The following is a 25,643-nucleotide window of genomic DNA, read 5'->3' as shown; positions in this document are numbered from 1 at the left end:
AAGAGATGGTTATGTTAAGAGGAATAAATACATACATGAAAAACAAGTCATGCTAAACTAAACTTCTTTCCTTTTCTGATACAATCAGTATACGGTAGCTCAGATGGATACAGCCTTCACTTTTCTAGACTTTAGCAAGGCATTTGACAAATTATCTAATAAGAGATATTCCCTTATGGACAAGATGAAAAGGTGAACTAGACATTAGAATGATGTGAAATAATAAACAAGTTAATAGCTGAAATGTCCACAGGGGTGGGGTGAGATTTGGTCCTGAAAAGTATGCTGCTTTATCCTTGGTCCTACCCCATTCACACATTTTACCCGTAACTCGAATGAGGACAAAGTTGACATATTAATGAAATGCAAGGAGGATACAAAGTGAAAAAGATGGCAAGCAAAATTTATGACTAAGTCAGAATCTAAAATGTCCTGACAAGACTAAAAAAAAAACTGTCTAATTTAAGAAGATAAATGTAAACAGAATTAAATTATTAAGGGACTTCCCTGGTGGCACACTGGATAAGCCTCCACGCTCCCAATGCAGCGGGCCAGGGTTCGATCCCTGGTCAGGGAACTAGATCATACATGCATGCTGCAACTAAGAGTCTGCATGTCTGCATGCCACAACTAAGGAGCCAGAGAGCCGCAAATAAAGAGTCTGCCCACCTGCTGCAACTAAGACCCAGTGCAGCCAAATAAATAAATTAAATAAATAACTATTTAACAAAAAGAAAAGAATTTTTAAAACACCATTTTGGTTCAAAACCAAATGCATAAGTTTGGGATGGGAGAGGTGACTAACCTGTAGAATATAAAAGAATGGGTACTACAAGACTGAAAGAGCAAGACGACCTTCAAGATGGCGGAGGAGTAAGACGTGGAGATCACCTTCCTCCCCACAAATACATCAGAAATACATCTACATGTGGAACAACTCCTACAGGACACCTACTGAACGCTGGCAAAAGACCTCAGACTTCCCAAAAGGCAAGAAACTCCCCAGGTACCTGGGTAGGGCAAAAGAAAAAAGAATAGGGACAGGACCTGCACCTCTAGGAGGGAGCTGTGAAGGGGGAAAAGTTTCCACGCACTAGGAGGTCCCTTCACTGGCGGAGATGGGGGGAGGGGCATGAGGCAGGGGGGAAGCTTCGGGGCCACAGAGGAGAGCGCAGCAACAGCATTAGTCCTCTCCACCAGGAAGCCTACGCAACCCTCTGAACCATCCTTAGCCACTGGGGACAGACACCAAAAACAGTGGGAACCACAAACCTGTAGCCTGTGAAAAGGAGACCCCAAACACAGTAAGTTAAGCAAAATGAGAAGACAGAGAAACACACAGCAGATGAAGGAGCAAGATAAAAACCCACCAGACGTAACAAATGAAGAGGAAATAGGCAGTCTACCTGAAAAAGAATTCAGAGTAATGATAGTAAAGATGATCCAAAATCTTGGAAATAGAATGGAGAAAATGTAAGAAACGTTTAACAAGGACCTAGAAGAACTAAAGAGCAAACACACAATGATGAACAACACAATAAATGAAATTTAAAATTCTCTAGAAGGAATCAATAGCAGAATAACTGAGGCAGAAGAACAGATAAGTGACCTGGAAGATAAAATAGTGGAAATAACTACCGCAGAGCACAATAAAGAAAAAAGAATGAAAAGAACTTGAGGACAGTCTCATTGACCTCTGGGACAACATTAAACGCACCAACATTCGAATTATAGGGGTCCCAGAAGAAGAGAAAAAGAAAGGGACTGAGAAAATATTTGAAGAGATTATAGTTGAAAACTTCCCTAATACGGGAAAGGAAATAGTCAATCAAGTCCAGGAAGCACAGAGTCCCATACAGGATAAATCCAAGGAGAAACATGCCAAGACACACATATTAATCAAACTATCAAAAATTAAATACAAAGAAAAAATATTAAAAGCAGCAAGAGAAAAACAACAAATAACATACAAGGCAATCCCCATAAGGTTAACAGCTGATCTTTTAGCAGAAACTCTGCAAGCCAGAAGGGAGTGGCAGGACATATTTAAAGTAATGAAAGGGAAGAACATACAACCAAGATTACTCTACCCAGCAAGGATCACATTCAGACTCGATGGAGAAATTAAAACCTTCACAGACAAGCAAAAGCTAAGAGAATTCAGCATCACCAAACCAGCTCTACAACAAATGCTAAAGGAACTTCTCTAGGCAGGAAACACAAGAGAAGGAAAAGACCTACAATAACAAACCCAAAACAATTAAGAAAATGGTAATAGGAACAAACATATCGATAATTACCTTAAATGTAAATGGATTAAATGCTCCAACCAAAAGACATAGACTGGCTGAACAGATACAAAAACAACACCCGTATATATGCTGTGTACAAGAGACCCACTTCAGACCTAGGGACACATACAGACTGAAAGTGAGGGGATGGAAAAAGATATTCCATGCAAATAGAAATAAAAGAAAGCTGGAGTAGCAATTCTCACATCAGACAAAATAGACTTTAAAACAAAGACTATTACAAGAGACAAAGAAGGACACTAAATAGTGAACAAGGAATCAATCCAAGAAGAAGATAAAACAATCGTAAATATTTATGCACCCAACTTAGGAGCACCTCAATACATAAGGCAAATGCTAATAACCATAAAAGGGGAGATTGACAGTAACAAAATCATAGTAGGGGACTTTAACACCCCACTTTCACCAATGGACAGATCATCCAAAATGAAAATAAATAAGGAAACACAAGCTGTAAATACTACATTAAACAAGATGGACTTAATTGATATTTATAGGACATTCCACCCAAACCCAACAGAATACACTTTCTTCTCAAGTACTCATGGAATGTTCTCCAGGATAGATCATATCTTGGGTCACAAATCAAGCCTTGGTAAATTTAAGAAAAATTGAAATCGTATCAAGTACCTTTTCTAGCCACAACGCTATGAGACTAGATATCAACTGCAGGAAAAAAATCTGTAAAAAAATACAAACACATGGAGGCTAAACAATATACTACTTAATAACGAAGAGATCACTGAAGAAATCAAAGAGAAAATCAAAAACTACCTAGAGACAAATGACAATGAAAACACGACAACCCCAAATCTATGGGATGCAGCAAAAGCAGTTCTAAGTGGAAAGTTTATAGCAATAAAATCCTACCTCAAGAAACATCTCAAATAAACAACCTAACCTTACACCTAAAGCAATCAGAGAAAGAAGAACAAAAACACCCCAAAGTTAGCAGAAGGAAAGAAATCATAAAGATCAAAGCAGAAATAAATGAAAAAGAAATGAAGGAAACAATAGCAAAGATCAATAAAGCTAAAAGCTGGTTCTTTGAGAAGATAAACAAAATTGACAGACCATTAGCCAGACTCATCCAGAAAAAAAGGGAGAGGACTCAAATGAACAGAATTAGAAATGAAAAAGAAGTAACAACTGACACTACAGAAATACAAAGGATCATGAGAGATTACTACAGTCAACTATATGCCAATAAAATGGACAACCTGGAAGAAATGGACAAATTCTTAGAAAGGCACAACCTTCAGAGACTGCACCAGGAAGAAACAGAAAATATAAACAGACCAATCACAAGCTCTGAAATTGAGACTGTTATTAAAAATCTTCCAACAAACAAAAGCCCAGGACCAGATGGCTTCACAGGCGAATTCTATCAAACATTTAGAGAAGAGCTAACACGTATCCTTCTCAAACCCTTCCAAAATATAGCAGAGGGAGGAACACTCCCCAACTCATTCTACGAGGCCACCATCACCCTGATACCAAAACCAGACAAAGATGTCACAAAGAAAGAAAATTACAGGCCAATATCACTGATGAACATAGATGTAAAAATCCTCAACAAAATACTAGCAAACAGAATCCAACAGCACATTAAAAGGATCATACACCATGATCAAGTGGGGTTTATCCCAGGAATGCAAGGATTCTTCAATATATGCAAATCAATCAATGTGATAAATCGTATTTACAAATTGAAGGAAAAACCATATGATCATCTCAAGAGATGCAGAAAAAGCTTTCAACAAAATTCAACACCCATCGATGATAAAAACCCTCCAGAAAGTAGGCATAGAGGGAACCTACCTCAACATAATAAAGACCATACATGACAAACCCACAGCCAACATCGTTCTCAATGGTGAAAAACTGAAACCATTTCCACTAAGATCAGGAACAAGACAAGTTTGTCCACTCTCACCACTACTAAAATTCAACATAGCTGGGCTTCCCTGGTGGCGCAGTGGTTGAGAGTCCGCCTGCCGATGCAGGCGACAAGGGTTCGTGCCCCGGTCCAGGAAAATCCCACATGCCACGGAGAGGCTAGGCCCGTGAGCCATGGCCGCTGGGCCTGCGCATCCAGAGCCTGTGCTCCGCAATAGGAGAGGCCACAACAGTGAGAGGCCTGTGTACCGCAAAAAAAAAAAAAAAAAAAAAAAAAAAAAAATTCAACATAGTTTTGAAAGTTTTAGCCACAGCAATCAGTGAAGAAAAAGAAATGAAAGGAATCCAAACGGGAAAAGAAGAAGTAAAGCTGTCACTGTTTGCAGATGACATGATACTATACATAGAGAATCCTAAAGATGCTCCCAGAAAACTACTAGAGCTAATCAACGAATCTCGTAAAGTAGCAGGATACAAAATTAATGCACAGAAATCTCTTGCATTCCTATACACTAATGATGAAAAATCTGAAAGAGAAATTAAGGAAACACTCCCATTTACCACTGCAACAAAAAGAATAAAATACCTAGGAATAAACCTACAAAAGGAGACAAAAAACCTGTATGCAGAAAACTATAAGACACTGATGAAAGAAATTAAAGATGATACAAACAGATGCAGAGATATACCATGTTCTTGGATTGGAATAATCAATACTGTGAAAATGACTATACTACCCAAAGCAATCTAAAGATTCAATGGAATCCCTATCAAACTACCAATGGTATTTTTCATAGAACTAGAACAAAAAATTTTACAATTTGTATGGAAACACTAAAGACCCCGAATAGCCAAAGCAATCTTGAGAAAGAAAAACAGAGCTGGAGGAATCAGGCTCCCTGACTTCAGACTATACTACAAAGCTACAGTAATCAAGACAGTATGGTACTGGCATAAAAACAGAAATATAGATCAATGGAACAGGATAGAAAGCCCAGAGATAAACCCACACACATATGGTCACCTTATCTTTGATAAAGGAGGCAAGCATATAGAATGGAGAAAAGACAGCCTCTTTAATAAGTGGTGCTGGGAACACTGGACAGCTACATGTAAAACAATGAAATTAGAACACTCCCTAACACCATACACAAAAATAAACTCAAAATGGATTAAAGACCTAAATGTAAGGCCAGACACTATCAAACTCTTAGAGGAAAGCACTGGCAGAACTCTCTATGACATAAATCTCAGCAAGATCCTTTCTGACCCACCTCCTAGAGAAATGGAAATAAAACAAAAATAAACAAATGGGACGTAATGAGACTTAAAAGCTTTTGCACAGCAAAGGAAACCTTAAACAAGACAAAAAGACAACCTTCAGAATAGGAGAAAATATTTGCAAATGAAGCAACTGACAAAAGATTAACCTCCAAAATTTACAAGCAGCTCATGCAACTCAGTATCAAAAGAACAAACAACCCAATCCAAAAATGGGCAGACCTAAATACACGTTTCTCCAAAGAAGATATACAGATCGCCAACAAACACATGAAAGAATGCTCAACATCACTAATCATTAGAGAAATGCAAATCAATACTACAATGAGGTATCACCTCACACCAGTCAGAATGGCCATCATCAAAAAATCTACAGACAACAAATGCTAGAGAGGGTGTGGAGAAAAGGGAACCCTCTTACACTGTTGGTGGGAATGTAAATTGATACAGCCACTATGGAGAACAGTATGGAGGTTTCTTAAAAAACTAAAAATAGAACTACCATATGACCCAGCAATCCCACTACTGGGCATATACCCTGAGAAAACCATAATTCAAAAAGAGTCATGTACCACAATGTTCACTGCAGGTCTATTTACAATAGCCAGGACATGGAAGCAACCTAAGTGTCCATCGACAGATGAATGGATAAAGAAGATGTGGCACATATATACAATGGAATATTACTCAGCCATAAAAAGAAGCAAAATTGAGTTATTTATAGTGAGGTGGATGGACCTAGAGTCTGTCGTACAGAGTGAAGTAAGACAGAAAGAGAAAAACAAATACCGTATGCTAACACATATATATGGAATCTTAAAAAAAAAAAAGTTATGAAGAACCTAGGGGCAGGACTGGAATAAAGACGCAGATGTAGAGAATGGACTTGAGGACACGGGGAGGGGGAAGGGGAAGCTGGGATGAAGTGAGAGAGTGGCATGGACATATACAGACTCCCAAATGTAAATAGCTAGCTAGTGGGAAGCAGCCGCATAGCACAGGGAGATCAGCTTGGTGCTTTGTGACCACTTAGAGGGGTGGGATAGGGAGGGTGGGAGGGAGATGCAAGAGGGCGGAGATATGGGGATATATGTATACGCACAGCTGATTCACTTTGTGATACAGCAGAAACTAACACACCATTGTAAAGCAATTATACTCCAATAAAGATGTTAAAAAAAAAAAAAGACTGAAAGAGCAGTTTGAGCTCAGTGTAGTGAGCCTGCCAGAAGCACAGAGTTTTAAAAAAAAAAAGCAAAAAGCACCACCTAACTCTGTACTGTTGGACCACACCCGGTGATCATGCTCAGTTTGCACATGTCACTTTGAGAGGAATGTTCAAAATCCAGGTTATGTTTGTATGAGAATAAGCAGACAAGGGTCTGGATATCTAGATTTCAGGAAGGAATGAAAGAACCTAGAGGGGGAGATAGGGATATATCTTACTGACTAGTATAAATTACTTTAAAAAGATTCTGAATTAGGTGAGTTGATAGATTATCGTATAGACAGCAGGGAAAATAGGTAAAAAAATCAATTTATCAGAAGCTTCATTATTTCTCAGTGCCTGGAAATGAGTTGTTAAGAAAACAACAGCCCATTAGAAGGACTACAAAACAAGATTTATGCAAGAGGGAGAGAACTAGATTAGCCTTCAATGGCTTTCTTTCAAGTTGGATTAGCATACGATCCCATGGAAATGTGCACAAATAAAACACATGTACATAAACAGAAGTTACTATTTAAAGGAATACAGTAACAAAGTAAAAACGGACATGATGAACAGACTCCATAACACAAGATAAATAAGATATGAAGTTTCCAGAAGGGAGCGTTGTTATGAAAATGTCAGTCAACACATTTAATAATAATTATATATTGCTTATTAATTTTATCCAGATTAGTATTTAAAACATGACAACATTCAGAAAGAAATGCAAATTTTTGAATGGTAAAATGCAGGGTGTATCCAAAACTAATGAGAGATCCAGAAAAATGGCTTATGTTCTGAATATTTTCACCTGACTTTATAAAAGACTACGAATCTTATAAAAATAGAAAAACAGCATTAGTTTCAAATACATAAACATGTAAGAATAAAAACTAACTTCATTAAAGTTAAAAACTCCCATTAAGTAACAGGGTAAATATGTGAATGAAGGGATCCCACAAGAATCTTTCTTGCAGAGATATCAGGGAAGGTGACATAGTCTTTATACCTCTACCCAGTCAAAGATCTGTTCATCATTTGCTTTGTCCTCAATAATGAGTTTCTCGAGTCGCTTATACAGCTCTTCGGCAGAGAGTTCTTTCTTTGAAAGTGCTTCAGAGGAACAGGAACCATCAGACTCTATAAAGTCCAACTTCTGTAACATACAGTGTTAAACATATTAACATAATTCAATATTATTATCACCCTGAGAGGAAAACAAAGTCATGGGCTATCTCTTCTATTGCACATGGAATCAAAATGATCAGCAGAAGCCATTCTATATTTATTGTTCTAAAAGATTCTCACTCCATTATCCTTCTGAATATTTCCCCATTTTTTAATATGGCATAGCTCTGCTTCTTCTTAAAAACAAAAGCTTACTTCTCCAAATCATTCTGAGTTTCAGTCTTTTTAAAAAATTTAAGTACATCTGACATATAATATTATATTAGTTTCATGTGTACAACATAGTGATTTGCCATTTGTATACACTGTGAAATGGTCACCACAGTAAGTCTAGTCATTATCTGTCACCATACAAAGTCAATACAATACTATTGACTGTGTTCTCCATGCTATACATTATATCCTCATAACTTATTTATTTTATAACTGGAAGTTTTACCTCTTGACCCTCCCCTTCACCTATTTCACCCCTGCCAACCCCTTCCCCTCTGGTAACCAACTACCTACTCGCTGTATCTATGGGTTTTGATTTGTTTTGTAGAATCCATATATAAGTGAAATCATGCAGTATTTGTCTTTCTCTTGACTTATTTCATTTAACATAATACCCCTGGGTGCTTCAGTCTGGCTTTTAGCTGTGACATAGCTCTAAGGCAGGGCAGGAGTACTGGCAAGGGTACAATTTAACTCCCTTTCTGCAGCCTATGATTTAGTATCACTATTGCCACCGAGCAGCTGTCAAAAACTCTATACTTTTAGTTTTGCCAAGTCCTTCAAACACCTCTTGACCATTCTGAATCTGAGTGTGAGAAACGATGCCATAATTGTTTAACTCTTAGATGGGTAGTTAGAAAAAATCAATAACCAAAATGATTTTTCATTTTCAAGGGTATAAGGAAATGAGGTATATGTTTTGCCTTATGAAATTTCTCTATGCAAAAACCATGAAGATTAAAATATTAAAGATTATTAACATATTTTCCTCTAATACCTTAGAAGACTCTGATATATTCCTATACCCTCCTTTGATCCACAAAGAAAAAATTACCTTGAATTCTGTGAAAAAAAAATTTCATTCTATCGTTTTGTCTTTACCACTTATGCCCATTTTAAAATATATTCCTATAGAGTTTAGAAACATGATTCGGTATTACAATTTTTCTGATTCAATGTTGATAAATATCTCAACCACCACATTTCAATATACATACAAAATCACAAGAAGATGACCATAAGTTCTTTTAAGAACAGGCAATTTTTCACAGCCTTGAAACATTCTCCAAATTTGTTCTAACACTCTTAGGTGTTAGAACACCTACACAGAATACCTCTTTAACCTACCCTATATCTACATAGATGATTGAAGGTCTGAGAGTGATTAACAACAACAGCAAAGTCAAACATGAATTACATTGCTCATTAATATAATACAACATAAAAATGTGAAAGTGAACGTCTTTACCATGGCCAAACAGAGTCAGTGGTGAGCTGTAAAGTTTACCTTGGTCATTGGAGAGAAACATTTATTTCTCAGAATCCCTGTGTTTCTGTATACGTTATTGAATCCTCCTAGAACCTAGAAGGCTGGGCTTCAAATGTATGGATCAGCTCATCACTACCTCTTGCAGAATGTACGCGGGTTCCCGGAAAAAGGGCATTAAACCAGCCACTTTAATTTTTATTTATGTTGGCTGCGCTGGGTCTTCGTTGTGGCTCATGGGCTCTCTAGTTGTGGCGCACAGGCTTCTCTAGTTGCGACACGCCGGCTCAATAGTTGCGGCACAAAGGCTTAGTACCCTGACCAGGGATCGAACCCAGGCCCCCCCACTGCATTGGGAGTGTGGAGTCTTAACCACTGGACCACCAGGGGAGTCCCTAAACCAGCCATTTTAGAAGAAAGCTAATATTCAGGATACAGAAGGCCAAGTTTTCTGGAACCTCATTTTTTTGTCTTTTAAACATTTTTTGTTCGTTTGTTTGTTTTGTGGTATGTGGGCCTCTCACTGTTGTGGCCTCTCCCATTGTGGAGCACAGGCTCCGGACGCGCAGGCTCAGTGGCCATGGCTCACGGGCCCAGCCGCTCCATGGCATGTGGGATCTTCCCGGACCAGGGCATGAACCTGTGTCCCCTGCATCGGCAGGCGGACTCTGAACCACTGCGCCACCAGGGAAGCCCTGAACATTTTTATTAATAACAACATCATCCGTAACTGCCTGAGTTCCTCTCTATGCTCAGTGCTTCTTAAATATTATCTCATTTAATCCCCATAAAAATTCTACCAGATAGTTCTTATAAGCATTTCATAGGTGAGGAATATGAGGCTTAGAGAAATGAAGTAATTTGCTTAAAGTCTTAAGTAGTAGAAAACTGGAACCTGAATCCAGGTTTATTTGACTTCAAATCAGGGTGCCATATGATTTCATTTCTCTTGGATATACACCTAGAAGTACAACTGCTGGGTCTCATGGGAATTCTGTGAGAAACCATCCTTGGGTAGTTATTTTCATAAATTACATCTTTATACAATGTATGCCCATTAACACATATTTATAGTTATTTTCTTATGGATTTGCCTTTTAAATCATATAGCAAAGAAAATGAGGAGCTACAAACCAAAAACGTAATAATACTTGCTTTTATATTTACCTGTGTGGTTACTTTTACCAGTTATCTATGTTTCTTTGTATGGCTTCGAGCTACACTCTTGTGTTCTTTTGCTTCAGCCTGAAAGACTCAGTTTTGCAGGGAAGGTCTACTAACTCACTTAGTTTTTATCTGGGAATGTCTTAATTTCTTCTTCATTTTTATAGGAAATATTGCCAGATATGAACAGTCTTTAAATTTTAGTACTTTAGTTATCCTTTTTTTTTGGCTGCATTGGGTCTTTGTTGCTGCGCACGGGGCTTTCTCTAGTTGAGGCGAGCAGGGGCTGCTCTTCATTGTGGTTCAAAGACTTCTCACTGCGGTGGCTTCTCTTGTTGCGGAGCTCGGGCTCTAGGTGCATGGGCTTCAGTAGTTGTGGCACACGTGCTCAAGAGCTCAGGCTCAGAAGTCGTGGCGCACGGGCTTAGTTGCTCCGCGGCATGTGGGATCTTCTCGGACCAGGGCTCGAACCTGTGTCCCCTGCACTGGCAGGTGGATTCTTAACCACTGCACCACTAGGGAAGCCCAGTACTTTAAATATATCATTCCAGTATCTTTTGACAGCCATAGTTTCTGGTGATAAACTGGCTGTTAATCTTATTGAGGCTTCTTTGTATGTGACGAGTCTCTTCTCTCTTGATGTTTTCAAGATTTCTTCTTTGTTTTTGTCTTTCAACAGTTTCATTATATCTTGATGTGAAACTGACTTTATCCTGCCTGGAGTTCACTGAAATTCCTAGATGTGTAGATTCGTATCTTTGAACAAATTTGGGAAGTTTTTGACCATTATTTCTTCAAATACTTAAATACTTTCTTCTGCTCTTTTCTCCCTTCTCTGGGACTACATTATGTATATACTGATGTGTTTGATAGTGTCCCCTAGGTCCTTAGACTCTGTTAATTTTTCTTGATTCTCTTTTCTTTGCTCCTCAAACTGAGCAATTTCTTTTTTCAAAGCCTCTTTATATGTTAAATGGATTATTTTTTCAGTATGTATTATTACAATTTAAAGTTTTCTTTAAAAAATAAACTATAGGGACTTTTAAAAAATTCAATGATATTCAGTTCCATATAACAATGCCAGAAATTTCATTAGCAAAACAATTAGTAAAAGAGTGTATCTGCTGTGAATACTGAAGATGGATTTTCATCGTAGCAGGTTAGTGCTGAATCAGTGATTCCTGACTGACTGAGCAATTTCAATTGCCCTGTTTCCAAGTTCGCTGACTGATTCTTCTGCCTGCTCAAACCTGCTGTTGAAAGAGTCTAATTTTTCATTTCAGCTATTACCACTTTTCAGTTTCTACTTGGCTCCTTTTTATAATTTCTACCTCTTTACCAGTATTCTCAACTTATTCAATTCATCATTCTGATTTCCTTTATTTCTTCATCCATGGTTTTCTTCAGCAACTTGAGCTTATGTAAGTCAGTTAAAGTCCTTGTCTAGTATTCCCAATGTTTGGGCTTCCTCAGGGATGCTTTCTGTCATTTTCTTATTTTCCCCTGTGAATGAGCTGTATTTTCCTGTTTCTTTGAATACTTCATAATTTTTTTGTTGAAAACTAGACAGTGTAATGCAGTAAGTCTGGACATCAGATTCTCTCCCTCACCCTGTACGATGTTGCAGTCATCTGTTTAGTGACTTTTAGACAAGGACTATATTCCTTCTCGTATATGGTTACTGAAGTCTCTGATCCATTATCTCTGCAGGCAGCCAGTGACCTTTCAGAGATTTCAGTGAATGCCTGGATCCAATAAGAAAAAGAGAGGGGCATGGGGGCATGGGGAAGACATAAATGTGTTCTGTTTAAGTTCTTTGACAGACCCCATCCAAGAAGTTGCTTCAGGGTGAGGAGCTGAAATGACATCAAGGTCCCACACAGGATACTCGGTGAACTGCTATGCAGATTAAAAGACACAACACCAATCTTTAGAGGGCAAGGTCTTTAGTGCTCAACCTGGCGCCAGAAAGAAGGTGCTACTGTCTCCTCAGCTGTCTGTCACAGAGCTGGGGGGTGATAGCTTTCTATGCAAAACACCAAAATCACTGGAATTTACCAGACTCTTTTTTTCATCAAGCATCCTCCTGGTGTTGGTAGTGCACGTGTTCCACTCCACAATTCCAAAATAGCTGATTCTAACAGACCTTCCCAGCTCAATAGTTGTTTCAGTGGAGGGACTAATTCTGGACCTTCCTACTATATCATCTTCCCTCCATCCATACACTGATTTTTAAATTTTAAATTAACCTTACATTCCTGTGATAAAACCTACCTGGTTATGATGTATTATCCTTTTTATATATTGTTGCATTTGATTTGTGAAAATTTTGTTGACAAGATTTTCTCTGTGTTAATTAGGAATACTGGTCTATAGTTCTCTTTTCTTGAAATGCCCTTGATTTTGTTATCAGTTTAATGCTGGTCTCACAGAATGAGTTGGAAAATAAGTCTCTCCTGTTCAATGTTTTGGAAGAATTGGTGTAGAATTCTTTGCAGAATTGGCATTATTTCTCCCTTAAATGTTTCGTAGAATTCATCAGTGAACTCACTGATGCCTGGAGTTTTCTTTGTGAGACGTTAACTACTTCAATTTCTTTCATAGATATTCAGGTTATCTATTCTTCTTCTTGAGTCAGCTCTAGTAGTTTGTGTCAAGAAATTTACTCATTTCAACTAAGTTGGTGTATTTATTGGCATAAAGATTATTTGCAAAATTCTCTTACCTGTTGTTATGTGTAGAATCTATACAATGTCACCTCTCTCATTCTTTTTATTAGAAATCTGTGCCTTCTCTTTTTAATTTTTCCTGATTAGTCTGGCGAGGGGTTTATCAATTTTATCTTTTCAAAGAACCAGCTTTTGACTTCAGTGACTTTTCTCTACTGTTCTTCTGTTTCATTGACTTCTGCTTTGATTCCTGTTATTTCTGTTTTTTAAAATTTATTTATTTATTTTTGGCTGTGTTGGGTCTTTGTTTCTGTGCAAGGGCTTTCTCTAGTTGCAGCGAGCGGAGGCCACTTCATCGCGGCATGCAGGCCTCTCACTTTCGCAGCCTTCTCTTGTTGCGCAGCACAGGCTCCAGACGCGCAGGCTCAGTAGTTGTGGCTCGTGGGCCTAGTTGCTCCGCAGCATGTGGGATCTTCCCAGACCAGGGCTCGAACCCGTGTCCCCCGCATTGGCAGGCATATTCCCAACCACTGCGCCACCAGGGAAGCCCCTTCTTTTTTCTATTTACTTTGAGTTTTATTTGCTCTTCCATTTTCTAATTTTGTAAGGTTGAAGCTGAAGTTACTGATTTGTGACCTTACTTGTTTCCTACACACAGGTGTTCAGTGCTAAAAATTTCACTCTAAGTATGGCTTTAGTTGCATCCCACAAATTCTGATGTGTTGTGTTTTCATTTTCATTCAGTATAAAATATTTTAAAAATCTTTTATGATTTCTTGTTGACTCACAGGTTATTTAGAAGTGTGTTATTAAGTTTCTAAATATATGTTGCCCTTATACTTAAAGGTTAGTTTATTTGGAAGTCAACTCTAGATTAACTGATATTTTCTCAGCACTTTAAGATTATTCCGGGACTTCCCTGGTGGTCCAGTGGTAAAGAATCTACCTTACAATGCAGGGGACACGGGTTCAAGCCTTGGCCAGGGAACTAAGGTCCCACATGTCATGGAGCAACTAAGCCCATGCGCCGCAACTACTGAGCTCCTGCGCCTCAACTAGAGAGCCTGCGTGCTGCAGACTACAGAGCCCACACGTTCTAGAACCTACACGCCACAACTACAGAGCCCAAACACCCTGGAGCCTGTGTGCCACAACTAGAGGGAGGCCTGCGCTCCGCAATGAAGAGCCCGCACGCTTCAATGAAAGATCCCACATACTGCAACTAAGAACCGATGCAGCCCCCGCCCCCCCGCAAAAAAGAAAAAGATTATGCCATCATCTTTCATTGTTATCTATGTATACTTTGATAACAATTGGCTTTCATTGTTGCTATTGCAAAGTCTGCTTTTCCTTTGTAGGTAACGTGCTGCTTCTTTCTAGCTACTTTAATATCGTTTTTTGCTTGCTTTTGATATTATGCAGTTTCACTAAAATGTAACTATCCTATGTGGTATACATGTGCTTTCTATACAGATTCATATATTTTTCAGTTCTGGAAAAGTCAGCCACAGTCTCTTCAAATATTGCCTCTTCTCCATTCACCCTATTTTCCCTTCTAGGACTCCAATTAGACACGTTAGACTTTCTCATTCTATCCTCTAAATTTCATAACAGCTCTTAGAATTCTGTCTAGTTTCTTCTCCTTCTCTTTTTATATCTGCCCAGTCATTTTGACTACTCTCTTCATGTTTACTCATTTTTGTCTCTCTTTTTAAAATAATGTTATTTTATATGCTGAGTGATGATTCCATTATCTCAAGTCTTTGGAGTCTAAATCTTGCACTTACTGTCTGTTTACTGTCACTCACGGTTACCTGTTTCATTATACGTTAAATGAATTCTAAGTATTAACTCATATATTTAGATAATGTTAATTTGTAGAAAGTAAGAGCTAAGTTGAGTACAGTTTTCTCCAAAGAGCATTTTGGTTTGCTGCTTCTTGGAGCCAGGGTAATATTGAACTGGGACCATTTCAACATCTTCAAGATCTCTGGCAGCGCTTATAATGGTATTAGGCAACACACCCTTTACATGTGCTTACTGCTCAGAGTCGATTTCATCTTTGGCTTTTTCCCCCTTATTCGTTTTGTTACTTGGGAATTTCTTCTACTTTTTATGAGCCCAGCTATGCAAGATAAATTATGCCTTATGTACGTTCTTATTATCATGGCAGGAGTGCTCCTCAGTGTATCTAGACTACAACCAAAAGGAAGCTGAAGTCCACAGTTAACCTAATGTCTTTATCCAGCTTAAAATATACTTAAAGCCATTTTCAGATTGCTTTATTATTTTCTTTTTACCTAAGAGTGATTTTTTTCTTCTTATTGCCGATTTTGTTGGCTGTCTCAGCACTTATTTTCCTCAGATGTTTTAGGGTTCTGACTTGCAGGACCATTCTGAGAGGAAGGTTTTTGTTTTGTCACTCTTCTTTTTACGGTTGCCTCTATTTGATCCCCCACAATTCTTTACTTAGGACCAGATTATATTGACTATGTAGCCTTCTGCCTTGTTGTGGATTTCTGAATCCAGTTAGCAAGTCAGTAGGCAGCTTAGCTAAGGTTCTGCCTATAAGACTATATCTACTTCCTCGTATTTATCGAGTTTCCACTGAGTGACATGCAGTAAGCCTGTCTCCAATCTTCTACCCTGAAAGGGGCATCTAGACCCTATTACCCCACAGAAATAACTTCTCCTGTCTCTATTTGCTTTCAGACCCAGAGCTCAGAAGACTTGCAGCTTTAGCCCTATTAACCCTGCTTGATTCATCAATTTCATTTCTGGTTCATGGAGACGTGTAGCTTGTTTTCTAAGTGTGACTAAGTCCTTAAATTTTTCTTTTCTTTTTTATCTATCATCTAATTAACGCAGAGACAAAAAGCTACGATGTTGTTAAAAGTTGCCTAGTGAGAATCGTGATTGATTCTGACGAGAGATCAGGAAATATCTGTCCTTAGGAATCACGAGGTTTTTTTGGGTAAAGTGGCTTTAAAGCATGGACTTACAATGACATCTTGACCATGATTCCTATTTTGGTCTAATTTTAATAACTGGAATACTAGTACAAATACCTTTATCTCCTCTAAGAAACAGACCAACTACGATCAAACAGGAAGGCACAAGCCTTGCTCTTACTCACCTGCTCCAAGAGAAAATTATGTACATCTTCCCCTTCTGGTAAAAAATCCTTCCAGCTGAGGTCAGCCTCCCTCCATAAGGCTCCCACTTTCTTATGGCTCTAAAACAGACATTAAGTCCAATCCATTTAGTTTTACATTGGAAGGAGAAAAAGAAGTCAAGAGTACAGAAGTTTGAAGGAAGGCTAAAAAACTGAAACTTTTCCTTGCTGATATGAAGTTAATTTCTTAGGACACTTAGCTTTCAAACTGAGATGTCTGAATGTTCATAAATGTAACGGTAAATGAAGTACAGTTGCTTAACGTTCAAGAATTTCTTCTACCAGATGACTAATCTGGGGATCTGCAAGCTGGTGTTTGGGATTTATGAATATAATCACCTAAAAAGAGTCCAATTCACAGAGCTTATAAATTCAAAACTGTCTCTTTTCCTGGATAGTGCTACATGCATCCGCTATTAAAGCCATCCAACAAGCCTCCCTGGAGTCCCTCTTCATAGTAGGTTACAATTATGCGACTTAACATGAGAATGACTAAGGAAGTCATTGCTCCTGATCAAGGAATGAGAATTATTTCAAGGGCAAGAAGAAGTGCAAGGTTGAGCCCAGGAAACAACAGAGAAGAGCTGCTGCCAGGTGGAAAACTGATGAGGAGGTACAAGTCCACTGCCTGAACAAAGTCACAGTGATAAAGGAAAATGTCAGGCTTTGAGGCTGCAACTGTCATCTAAGAAACATGTACTAGTTATTTCACAGACTAACTTGCCCAAGGTATAGCTGATAACCTGGCAGAGTAAGGATTTAAACTCAGGCTAATTCCAGAGCTTATATTCTATGAGAATTTTGTTTTAGTTAGGAGAAGTGAGAATTTGCTTTCTGTTTCTACAAATAAAAGTTAACAAGAATTTGAATTTTAGGGACTAAAGTCAAGTAGGTAGAAGAGGAGAAAATTCTGGATCTACAAATTAGGGTTCAATAAAAACTTTAGTGCCATCAAGCAAAGAATATTAAGAACAAACAAATAGATAATCAACTAGAATTAGAGACGAGACTGTTTAGTACACCTATCTATGAATAACTATTATACAAGTAAGTATCATAGTTTAAGTCAGAAATCACTCTAAAATTTTCATACGTGAGTTGTTTTGACGTTTCTTCACCTTTGTGAAGCTACGCCACCTTCCCAAGCGTCTTAGGCCCCTAGTACAGCACTGACACTCTCTTGTGAAACTATTGGTTTAGATTTGTTTGTCCCCCTCTCCAGTCTATAAATTCTTTGAAGGTTTAGCTATCTTTGCAGACTAAAATCCTAGCATAGAGCTTTGCAAAGAATTATGCAGTAGTTATTAAACTCAAATAAATGCAACTGTAAGATAGAAATTCACAATCCTGCACAATCATTTTTACCACCTATTTCTTTTCTTGCCATTAAAAAAATTTATTTTATCGAAATATAGTTGATTTATCATGTTGTGTTAATTTCTGCTGCACAGCAAAGTGATTCAGTTACACAAATATATACATTATTTTTCACATTCTCTTCCATTATGGTTTATCACAAAATATTGAATATAGTTCTCTGTGCTATACAGTAGGTCCTTATTGTTTACCCATTCTACATATAATAGTTTGCATCTGCTAATCCCAAACTCCCAGTCCATCCCTCCCCTACCCCCCCCCCCCCCCCCCGGGGAACCAAAAGTCTGTTCTCTATGTCTGTAAGCCTGTTTCTGTTTCGTAGATAAGTTCATTTGTGTGGTATTCTAGATTCCACATGTAAGTGATATCAATATGATTTTTTTTACCACCTATTTCTAATCAGATTACCTAGCCTGTGATCCAAAAATATTGTAAAATTAATCATTTTATGGATCTTATCTTTCTCTGAAAGCAGAGGAGTTTTAATTGAAATCTATTAAAAAGTATAAATAATATAGCCATTTTGTTTCAAGAGAAGATAAAATCATTAGCCACAAATAAAATACATCTTGAGATTCTTTAGAATTCTACCAAATCTGGCTGAGATTAGATAATTCTTTCCCAAATTACAAGAAAACAGAAGGAAAAATATACCTTTGGAAGAAACTAGACTGAACCAGAAACCTCACTTTTCTTTTTTTTTCTTCAAATAATAGACGTTAAGAGAGTTACCTGCACAGTGATACCTACGCTTTTCACGGATAACCCAAGATCAAAATCACTACACTTCCCAATAGGCTGCTAAATCCAACACTCACCATTTGTTTGCATAGAAGGTGCAATATTTCAGAAAGCAAGACTCCAGCTCTTCCAACAGGAAGTAAAGGTTTGCTAAATTCTCTGTAAAAGATAAGAGTAGTGATTAAGTACCTCTGAACAAACTCTCTGTTCTAGAACAGTATGCAAACAATGTGTGCCAAAAGAACAGATACTGTGCAACCTAAATAATACTGGGCAAGCAAAATTCCAGAACATCTCTAAGTAATAATTTTCAGAAGTAGTTCAGAGACTTCAGGTTCGCTTTACGCTTCATGGGGAAGCTGGAAAAGAGACTTTAGAATTCCTGGGTTTTGCCTTTTTCTCTAACTGCTTCAGTGACGGAAGCAATGCAAAGATCAGTCTCACTTAACAATCTGTTTATTTACATGAGCTCCACCTTAAGCCGAAAGAAGAGAAGCACCTAAGGTAGCCGGGAGTTGCGAAGCTCAGTTATGAAGTGTTTTTAAGAAAGGAAGATTTTCTTTAGAATGCAGATGAAACAGAAAGGGACCAATTTTCTCACAGTCTATATCAGCATTTCCCAAACTGCGTTCCACAGGACGTCAATAATTACTCCTCACAAAAGGGTTCTGCAGTCAATTACGTGAAGCACTGCTGGCTTAAACAAAGCTACAGTTTTTCTTTGTTGCTTGGTTTTACTACAGGATTCTCACAACCTTTAACGTGCTATAATGCGCTTTGTGAATCTCAAGGAAAAGGGACACAGTAGTATGCAGAGTTTGACTATGTGAACAGCTTTGAGGGAAATACTAATGTTTTGAAGAAGAGTTTGGGAAATACTAGTCTACACAATGTAGCAACAATTTCCCACTCACGTCCAAATCTAGAAATGCCTAAGAGCTCAGCTCCTTTTAAAACAACCTGAGCATGTGCTATGCAGGTACCACAGTCTGAATGTTATTATGTGGAACTATAACTTCTTACAGCATTGGCGCCATGAGAGACATAAAAGTCAGATTAGCATTAAGCTTCCAGGAGCAATCACCTTCCAATTGCATGATTCTGGAGCCATATCTAACCTTAATGGACCACAGGGCTATTATATCCCCATCACTTCTCCAATTTAGAAAAATATAACATTTTTATACTGAAATTAGAAGTCTGAAAGAGCCACAGGCTGTGCGTGAGAGTCCTCAAAAGCACTAAAGCGAGAGCACTATGCTGGAAAGCTAGCTGGCAGGCTCTGAGTCATTTTAACTAGATATACATCAAAAGAAACAAGTATAACTTACATGATAAGCTCTCTCATGGAGATTCCGCCTTCTTTTAACATGGGGGTCACCAGTTCAGCAAGGTACAACCAAATATGGGGAATATCAATGGCCATGTCATCTGCCAATTCCAGTGTTTCTGAAAAACTGAAAAAGAACAGGAAAAAAATTCACATGCAAATGTAATTCAAAAGTTAACATTAAATAAACAGACCCAAAACCAGTCAACAAATACCTATCAAACAACTGCTATGTTCGGTACTGTTCTAGGCATCAAGTAAACAAGTTTTTGCTCTCAAAGAGCTTATACTAGTGTGGGGAGGAAAACAAAACCACCAAAAGCCTATTTGCAGATAGGGCTAATTCTCTGAAGAACATGAACTATGGTACTAGGCTATCCCTAGAGGGTGATCAGAAAATACCTCTGTATGGAAGTGACATCTGAAAGACTTAAATGATGAAAATGGGGCAGTTACAATGACGTTCTAGGGTAACAGGCTATTCTATTTAATCCCACACTATAAATAGTTCACTACAGTTGAGTATCATATCCTCTGAGTCAGTCAGAAGCACTGACTAAAAACTTAGTGGAATGCAGACCAGACACAAGGAGAAGAAAAGACAAAAATCCTTGTCACTGAGGAGCTTACAATGGGGAAGGAAACTGGATGGATACAAAAGAGCCTGACAACATTACTATATAACACCGTCATTATGACATGTTACAAACTGTTCGACCTCTAAAGAAAAGCTAATGGTTTCAGGCTTTCATGCTACGGAATACTTCTCAATGTGAAGTAAAATAAATGGAATTTCAATATAAAATTTAGAAACACCAAATATCAGCCCAGTCTTATTTAGGCTGAAAATCATAGTTATTCATTTTTTTTTTTTTTTGCGGTACGCGGACCTCTCACTGCTGTGGCCTCTCCCGTTGCGGAGCACAGGCTCCGGACGCGCAGGCCCAGCGGCCATGGCTCACGGATGCAGCCGCTCCGCGGCACGTGGGATCCTCTCAGACCGGGGCACGAACCCGCGTCCCCTGCATCGGCAGGCAGACCCTCAACTACTGCGCTACTGGGGAAGCCCATAGCTATTCATTTAAAGTATAAAAACATAACTCAAGACTTTGTTAATCATTCCAATATAGAGCATATTTAAAAGCCCCAAAACAAAAGTGAATTAAACTATAGGAGACATATACATATCACAAGGAAATACACATAATCAGAAGGAAAGGGCGAATGAATGAAGGGGCCAAGAGCAGGTGGTATTAGTCTTCGTATCCTTTTAGATCTCTGCACACATAAAATGTGTGCTTTTTCACTGCAATTCCAGTGTCTAGCCAGAGTGTGCCATTCTTTTTACCTACCTCAGAGGCCTACACAACACTTTTTCACTTAAAAACTACAAGGCAGGGTCCCTTTCCTGAAGGTGCCATTTCAAAACAACTGGCAGCTCAGCCACATTATCTAACTCTGGGCTTCATGAATCCTTAATGACAATTTTGTGACCTCACAGCTTGCAATTATTTGACATCTATTTGCTATACAACAGATTCTTGACTGTTCTCTCATTATGTCCACTTTCAGCTCGGTTAATGTGCCAATGATGGAACATAATCTGGCTGGGCTCCAGGATTTCTGGGTTGATCACCTATAATGCCTATTCATGTTCCACGGGTTAGCGGTATAGATTAAACCGTTTAATGAGTCCATGAGACAACTGTAGCCGTCTTGGTCTTGCAGCAGTGTACTTGCTCTTCTTTTCATCTCATATTACAACAAAGAGATACCCATATTCTTGCCCCGGTTTTCTACTTCCTGATTAGTCAGTTTATCATGGTACAATGTGCAGAACACAATCACTGATCAAATCCATACTGCTGATAAAAAAAATATTTGGCTGAACACAGGGTATCTGAAGCAAAAGCTCCTAAGAGACTTATTTCTGAGATTTACAGTTCCTAAATCCTTTTGTACGATTTTAAAAGAAAAATCCTAGGTGTGCAGAAGCTGCTAGATAATTATCTTTATGTCTTTGGACTACTACCTAGCCTGTAACAATGCCTTGCATAATATATTATATATTATATATCCTCTGAATGTATATTCTGAATGTATATTATGCCTTACATAATATAGATTCAGAAGATGGCTGAATAAATGAAACAGAGCTACACCGTAGCCTTGCTTCTTGGTATGTAGTGACCACCACACCCACTAAACTGCACTTCCGTGAGGCCCACAAGTGGGACTTAGGACATCCCTTCCCCCATTTCAAATACAGAAACTCTACTTTTATTTATTTTATATATTGGGTTCCTGTCTAAAATTTAATTAAAGAAAGCAATACATTGTTCAAAGTTAGAAATATATTTTTTAATTCAGTAAAGTTCTGATTAGACATCTGCTAAAAAGGCAAAATAATCTACCGCAATTGGAAATGATATTGTCAAGCAGCATCTTCTACAATTTGCATTATGATAACTTAATAAAAATATAAATCTTACTGTAGATAATCAAAGAAGAAAGAATGAAGACATCTCAAAATTAGACTGGTCAAGTATTATTATGACTGATCATTAGAGAATCTAACTACAGGCAAAAGGAAGAAATAAATAAAAAAGATTTAAAAAGCCAGTACCATCTTCAAAGGAATACCACAAAAAAGACTATTTAAACTAAATCTTACCTATGTGAGCAAATGGGGTCTTCACTTGTTAACTAGCACCTCTACCATTTTGCATATGGAACTTAGTCTGCTTGTCCATGTAAGCACCAAATAGTATCTTTTTACCAAAGCAGAACTGCCTTAAGTGGCAAGAAAAGTTCCAAAAAAGTAATCAAAAAAGTAGTCAAGGGCTTCCCTGGTGGCGCAGTGGTTGAGAGTCCGCCTGCCGATGCAGGGGACATGGGTTCGTGCCCCGGTCCGGGAAGATCCCACATGCCACGGAGCGGCTGGGCCCGTGAGCCATGGCCGCTGAGCCTGCGCGTCTGGAGCCTGTGCTCCACAACAGGAGAGGCCACAGCAGTGAGAGGCCCGCGTACCGCAAAAAAAAAAAAAAAAAAAGTAGTCAAGGAGGAGATAAGAATTTCCTTTCCAATAAGCCTCTCCCAAAATGAAATATTAATATATCAAGATTCCTTGAAGGGCACATATTTTACATCTCTAGTCAACTCCAATTTTTACTGACCTGTTTTTCATTTGTTTATTACACTTTCAAAGAGATTCCAATTCCATGGTGAACAGTGAGCTACACTCAACTACCTTTAGTAGACAGTTTTTAAAAAGAAGTCTTCTGAGGCCATATTAAATGACTGTACCACACTATTTGAAATGCACCTACACAGTAATGTGCCCACGTACCTACCTATCTAATTTGCATGATAAAGTATTTAGATTCAAGTCCTGAAATTTCCAAGAGGATGGCTTGATGTTGTGGAAATGTTATTTATATACAGCAACTATTATGCTCAGAGTTGATACAGCATCTTGTAAGGAAAATTCCAAAGGATCTAAGCTTTATTTATAAACCACAAGACACAAAGAGCCTATCTGAAATTTCTGTCTAGTCTACCTTACTATTTAAGTAGCAGTGCATGCTTTGGGGAACTGTAGGAGAAAGGGCAGATTAACAGTTGGAGGTCTTCTCCTTTGTTTTCCAGAACCATCACAGCTTTAATGACTGCTCAGAAGTTGGCATCTAAGCAGTATCAGCATCCAAGAAAGCTGACCTTGTGTTCCCCCACAGCGCTATGTAAGGACACAGATCTTTGGATACTGGGACTAAAGAGACAGAAGACAGGGCATGTCTGTGGCTCCAGTGAAATGTGCCTCTCTGGACAATATGATCTATTTATAACTTAGGCTTCAGAAGCAATTGGGAAACTACCATCTACTTGCAAAAAGGCTCTTGGTAAATAATAACCAAGAGGCTATCTCTTTGTTTCCACCGTGCCGGGCCTCTGCATTTAGGAAAGAATAGGGGTCTTCATAGGGCTCTTGGTCTAAGGATGGTTAGGTCTAACTAAGTATCAAAAGCTGGGCCTGAAGCCGCTGCATTATCACAAGCTGCAGAGGAAGGGGGGACAGAGAGAGATGAAGTAGTTACCGAGACACAGAAGTGTTCATCTCATTTCTGGTCTAAATAAAAGGCTGTGGCTGTGATCGTACTGCCAGCAGCAGTGACAGCACCACCATGAAAGTGTGGACACCACGTCTGGATGTGACACTTTTTCCTCAGGGAATCCCACAAAGAGAAATGAAAATGTCTGAGGTAGCTGAGAAACCGAGCTAGCACCTCACAAGTTCAATTAAGGCCAATGAAGCTAGAACACACTCCTTTGAGGGCTTTCCAGGTATGAATCAACTTCTGAGTATAGTTTGAAGAGAGACCAGGAAATGGTAAACAATAATCTAGCATTCTCATTTCCAAAACTTTCTGGTGAATATATCATAGTATCTGGTAAAAAGCAAATATTTATAAATTAATATAATAGGTATTACTGAAACTATAGTTTCAAGTTGGCTGGGGCAGAACTCAATGTGTGAGGCTATAAATACCCTCATTTGCTCTTGTTATTTACACTGGCTGGTTACTGGAGTGAATCTCATATATCTCTTTTAAAACTGAAAAAAACATCCTGGCTTTTAAAGGCCAACAACCATAGCAACTTCTGCCAAAGTTTCTTACCTATAAGTTAACTGGGTCAGATGGCCTTAATCTGGTCAAGTCACTGAATCGAGAGAAATCTAGCTCATTGCTGAAGGATAACTTTTTAATGATCCTAGGAACAAATATACATCTTCTGGGACCTTGAGGACAATGTCATCATTCCTTACAAAATCAAATGAATATTCCTAAGTACATTCGACCTTGGCATTTAATGGTTACACTATTCTAAGCGGTTGGCCATATCTGAAAGATATACAGTGATCACCAGCATTTAATTTACAAGAACACAAAAAAGATTGGCAAAAAAGATTTACAATGAGAAAAATAACTTAAATAGTGCAGAATTCTTACGGCCACCCCACTCAACGAGCATATACCCCGAATGAGTATGAGATGTGAGATTTACCCCATCTGACATTTATCCTTCAGGAGGTCTTAGTTCCTTTTCTCTTAGAAAGTGGGTACCTGTCAGTCCTGGGTGTGGTTCTATGTTTACCTTTGCACAACATGGCTCCTAAAACAAAATTTTTGACCATATGCAATTTTCTCCTTAAATATTGATTTTAGAACATAAGCCTGGGCAAGATTCTGTGATTGTACCACAAAGAACCTGATCCATGCATTTGTGATGATCACAAAGATGATCAGAACCTGATCAAATAAGGACATAACACAAGTGACAGCCAGCCTTCATCAAACCAGCCATCAAGAGAAATCACAATGAAACCAACTTGGAATGAACTATATCATTAACAACTTGGGAGTTACATATGCTTCTATGGGGGTACAGTGAACAGACAAGCACTTCCTGTCCAAAATGAACCATGGTTTACTGAAAGAATAAGGCTTTTAGGTTTAAGTTAATTTTCCAGAATTTTTCTCACAAAGAAAAGCTTTTTCCTAGAGAACATGCAGGGGTTTACATATAAATGGGCTGATGAGCTCAGAGCTTCCCGAAAGTTAAGGGGGTCTCTGCTATCTTACTTACATCATAATATACGTCTAATAACTACATACAGAAAATCAGAAAATGACCATTATGCCCTAGCACAATCTATAAAATGCCATCATATCAACCAACATATTATCAATACAATACACATCAACATATTATGGTAGATAACAGTTTTAATCTATGGAAACAGCTAAATACTTAAAA

General features: G+C 38.3%; 1 protein-coding gene across 1 annotated transcript in view; it reads right to left on the bottom strand.

The window, feature by feature from the left end:
- EIF4G3 (eukaryotic translation initiation factor 4 gamma 3) overlaps positions 1 to 25,643 on the bottom strand; it is a 370,424-nt gene that overhangs the window by 8,935 nt on the left and 335,846 nt on the right. The window contains exons 29-32 of the mRNA XM_082833610.1: positions 19,828 to 19,953; positions 18,574 to 18,655; positions 16,340 to 16,438; positions 7,712 to 7,858 (exon numbers count right to left, since the gene is read on the bottom strand). Of these exons, the coding sequence (XP_082689736.1) occupies positions 7,712 to 7,858; positions 16,340 to 16,438; positions 18,574 to 18,655; positions 19,828 to 19,953 (454 nt within the window). The remainder of the gene's footprint in view (positions 1 to 7,711; positions 7,859 to 16,339; positions 16,439 to 18,573; positions 18,656 to 19,827; positions 19,954 to 25,643) is intronic.

The sequence above is a fragment of the Leucopleurus acutus genome, assembly GCF_964270905.1.
Source record: "Leucopleurus acutus genome assembly, chromosome: 2".
Lineage (NCBI taxonomy): Eukaryota > Metazoa > Chordata > Mammalia > Artiodactyla > Delphinidae > Leucopleurus > Leucopleurus acutus.
This window is presented reverse-complemented; position numbering and strand designations above follow the sequence as displayed.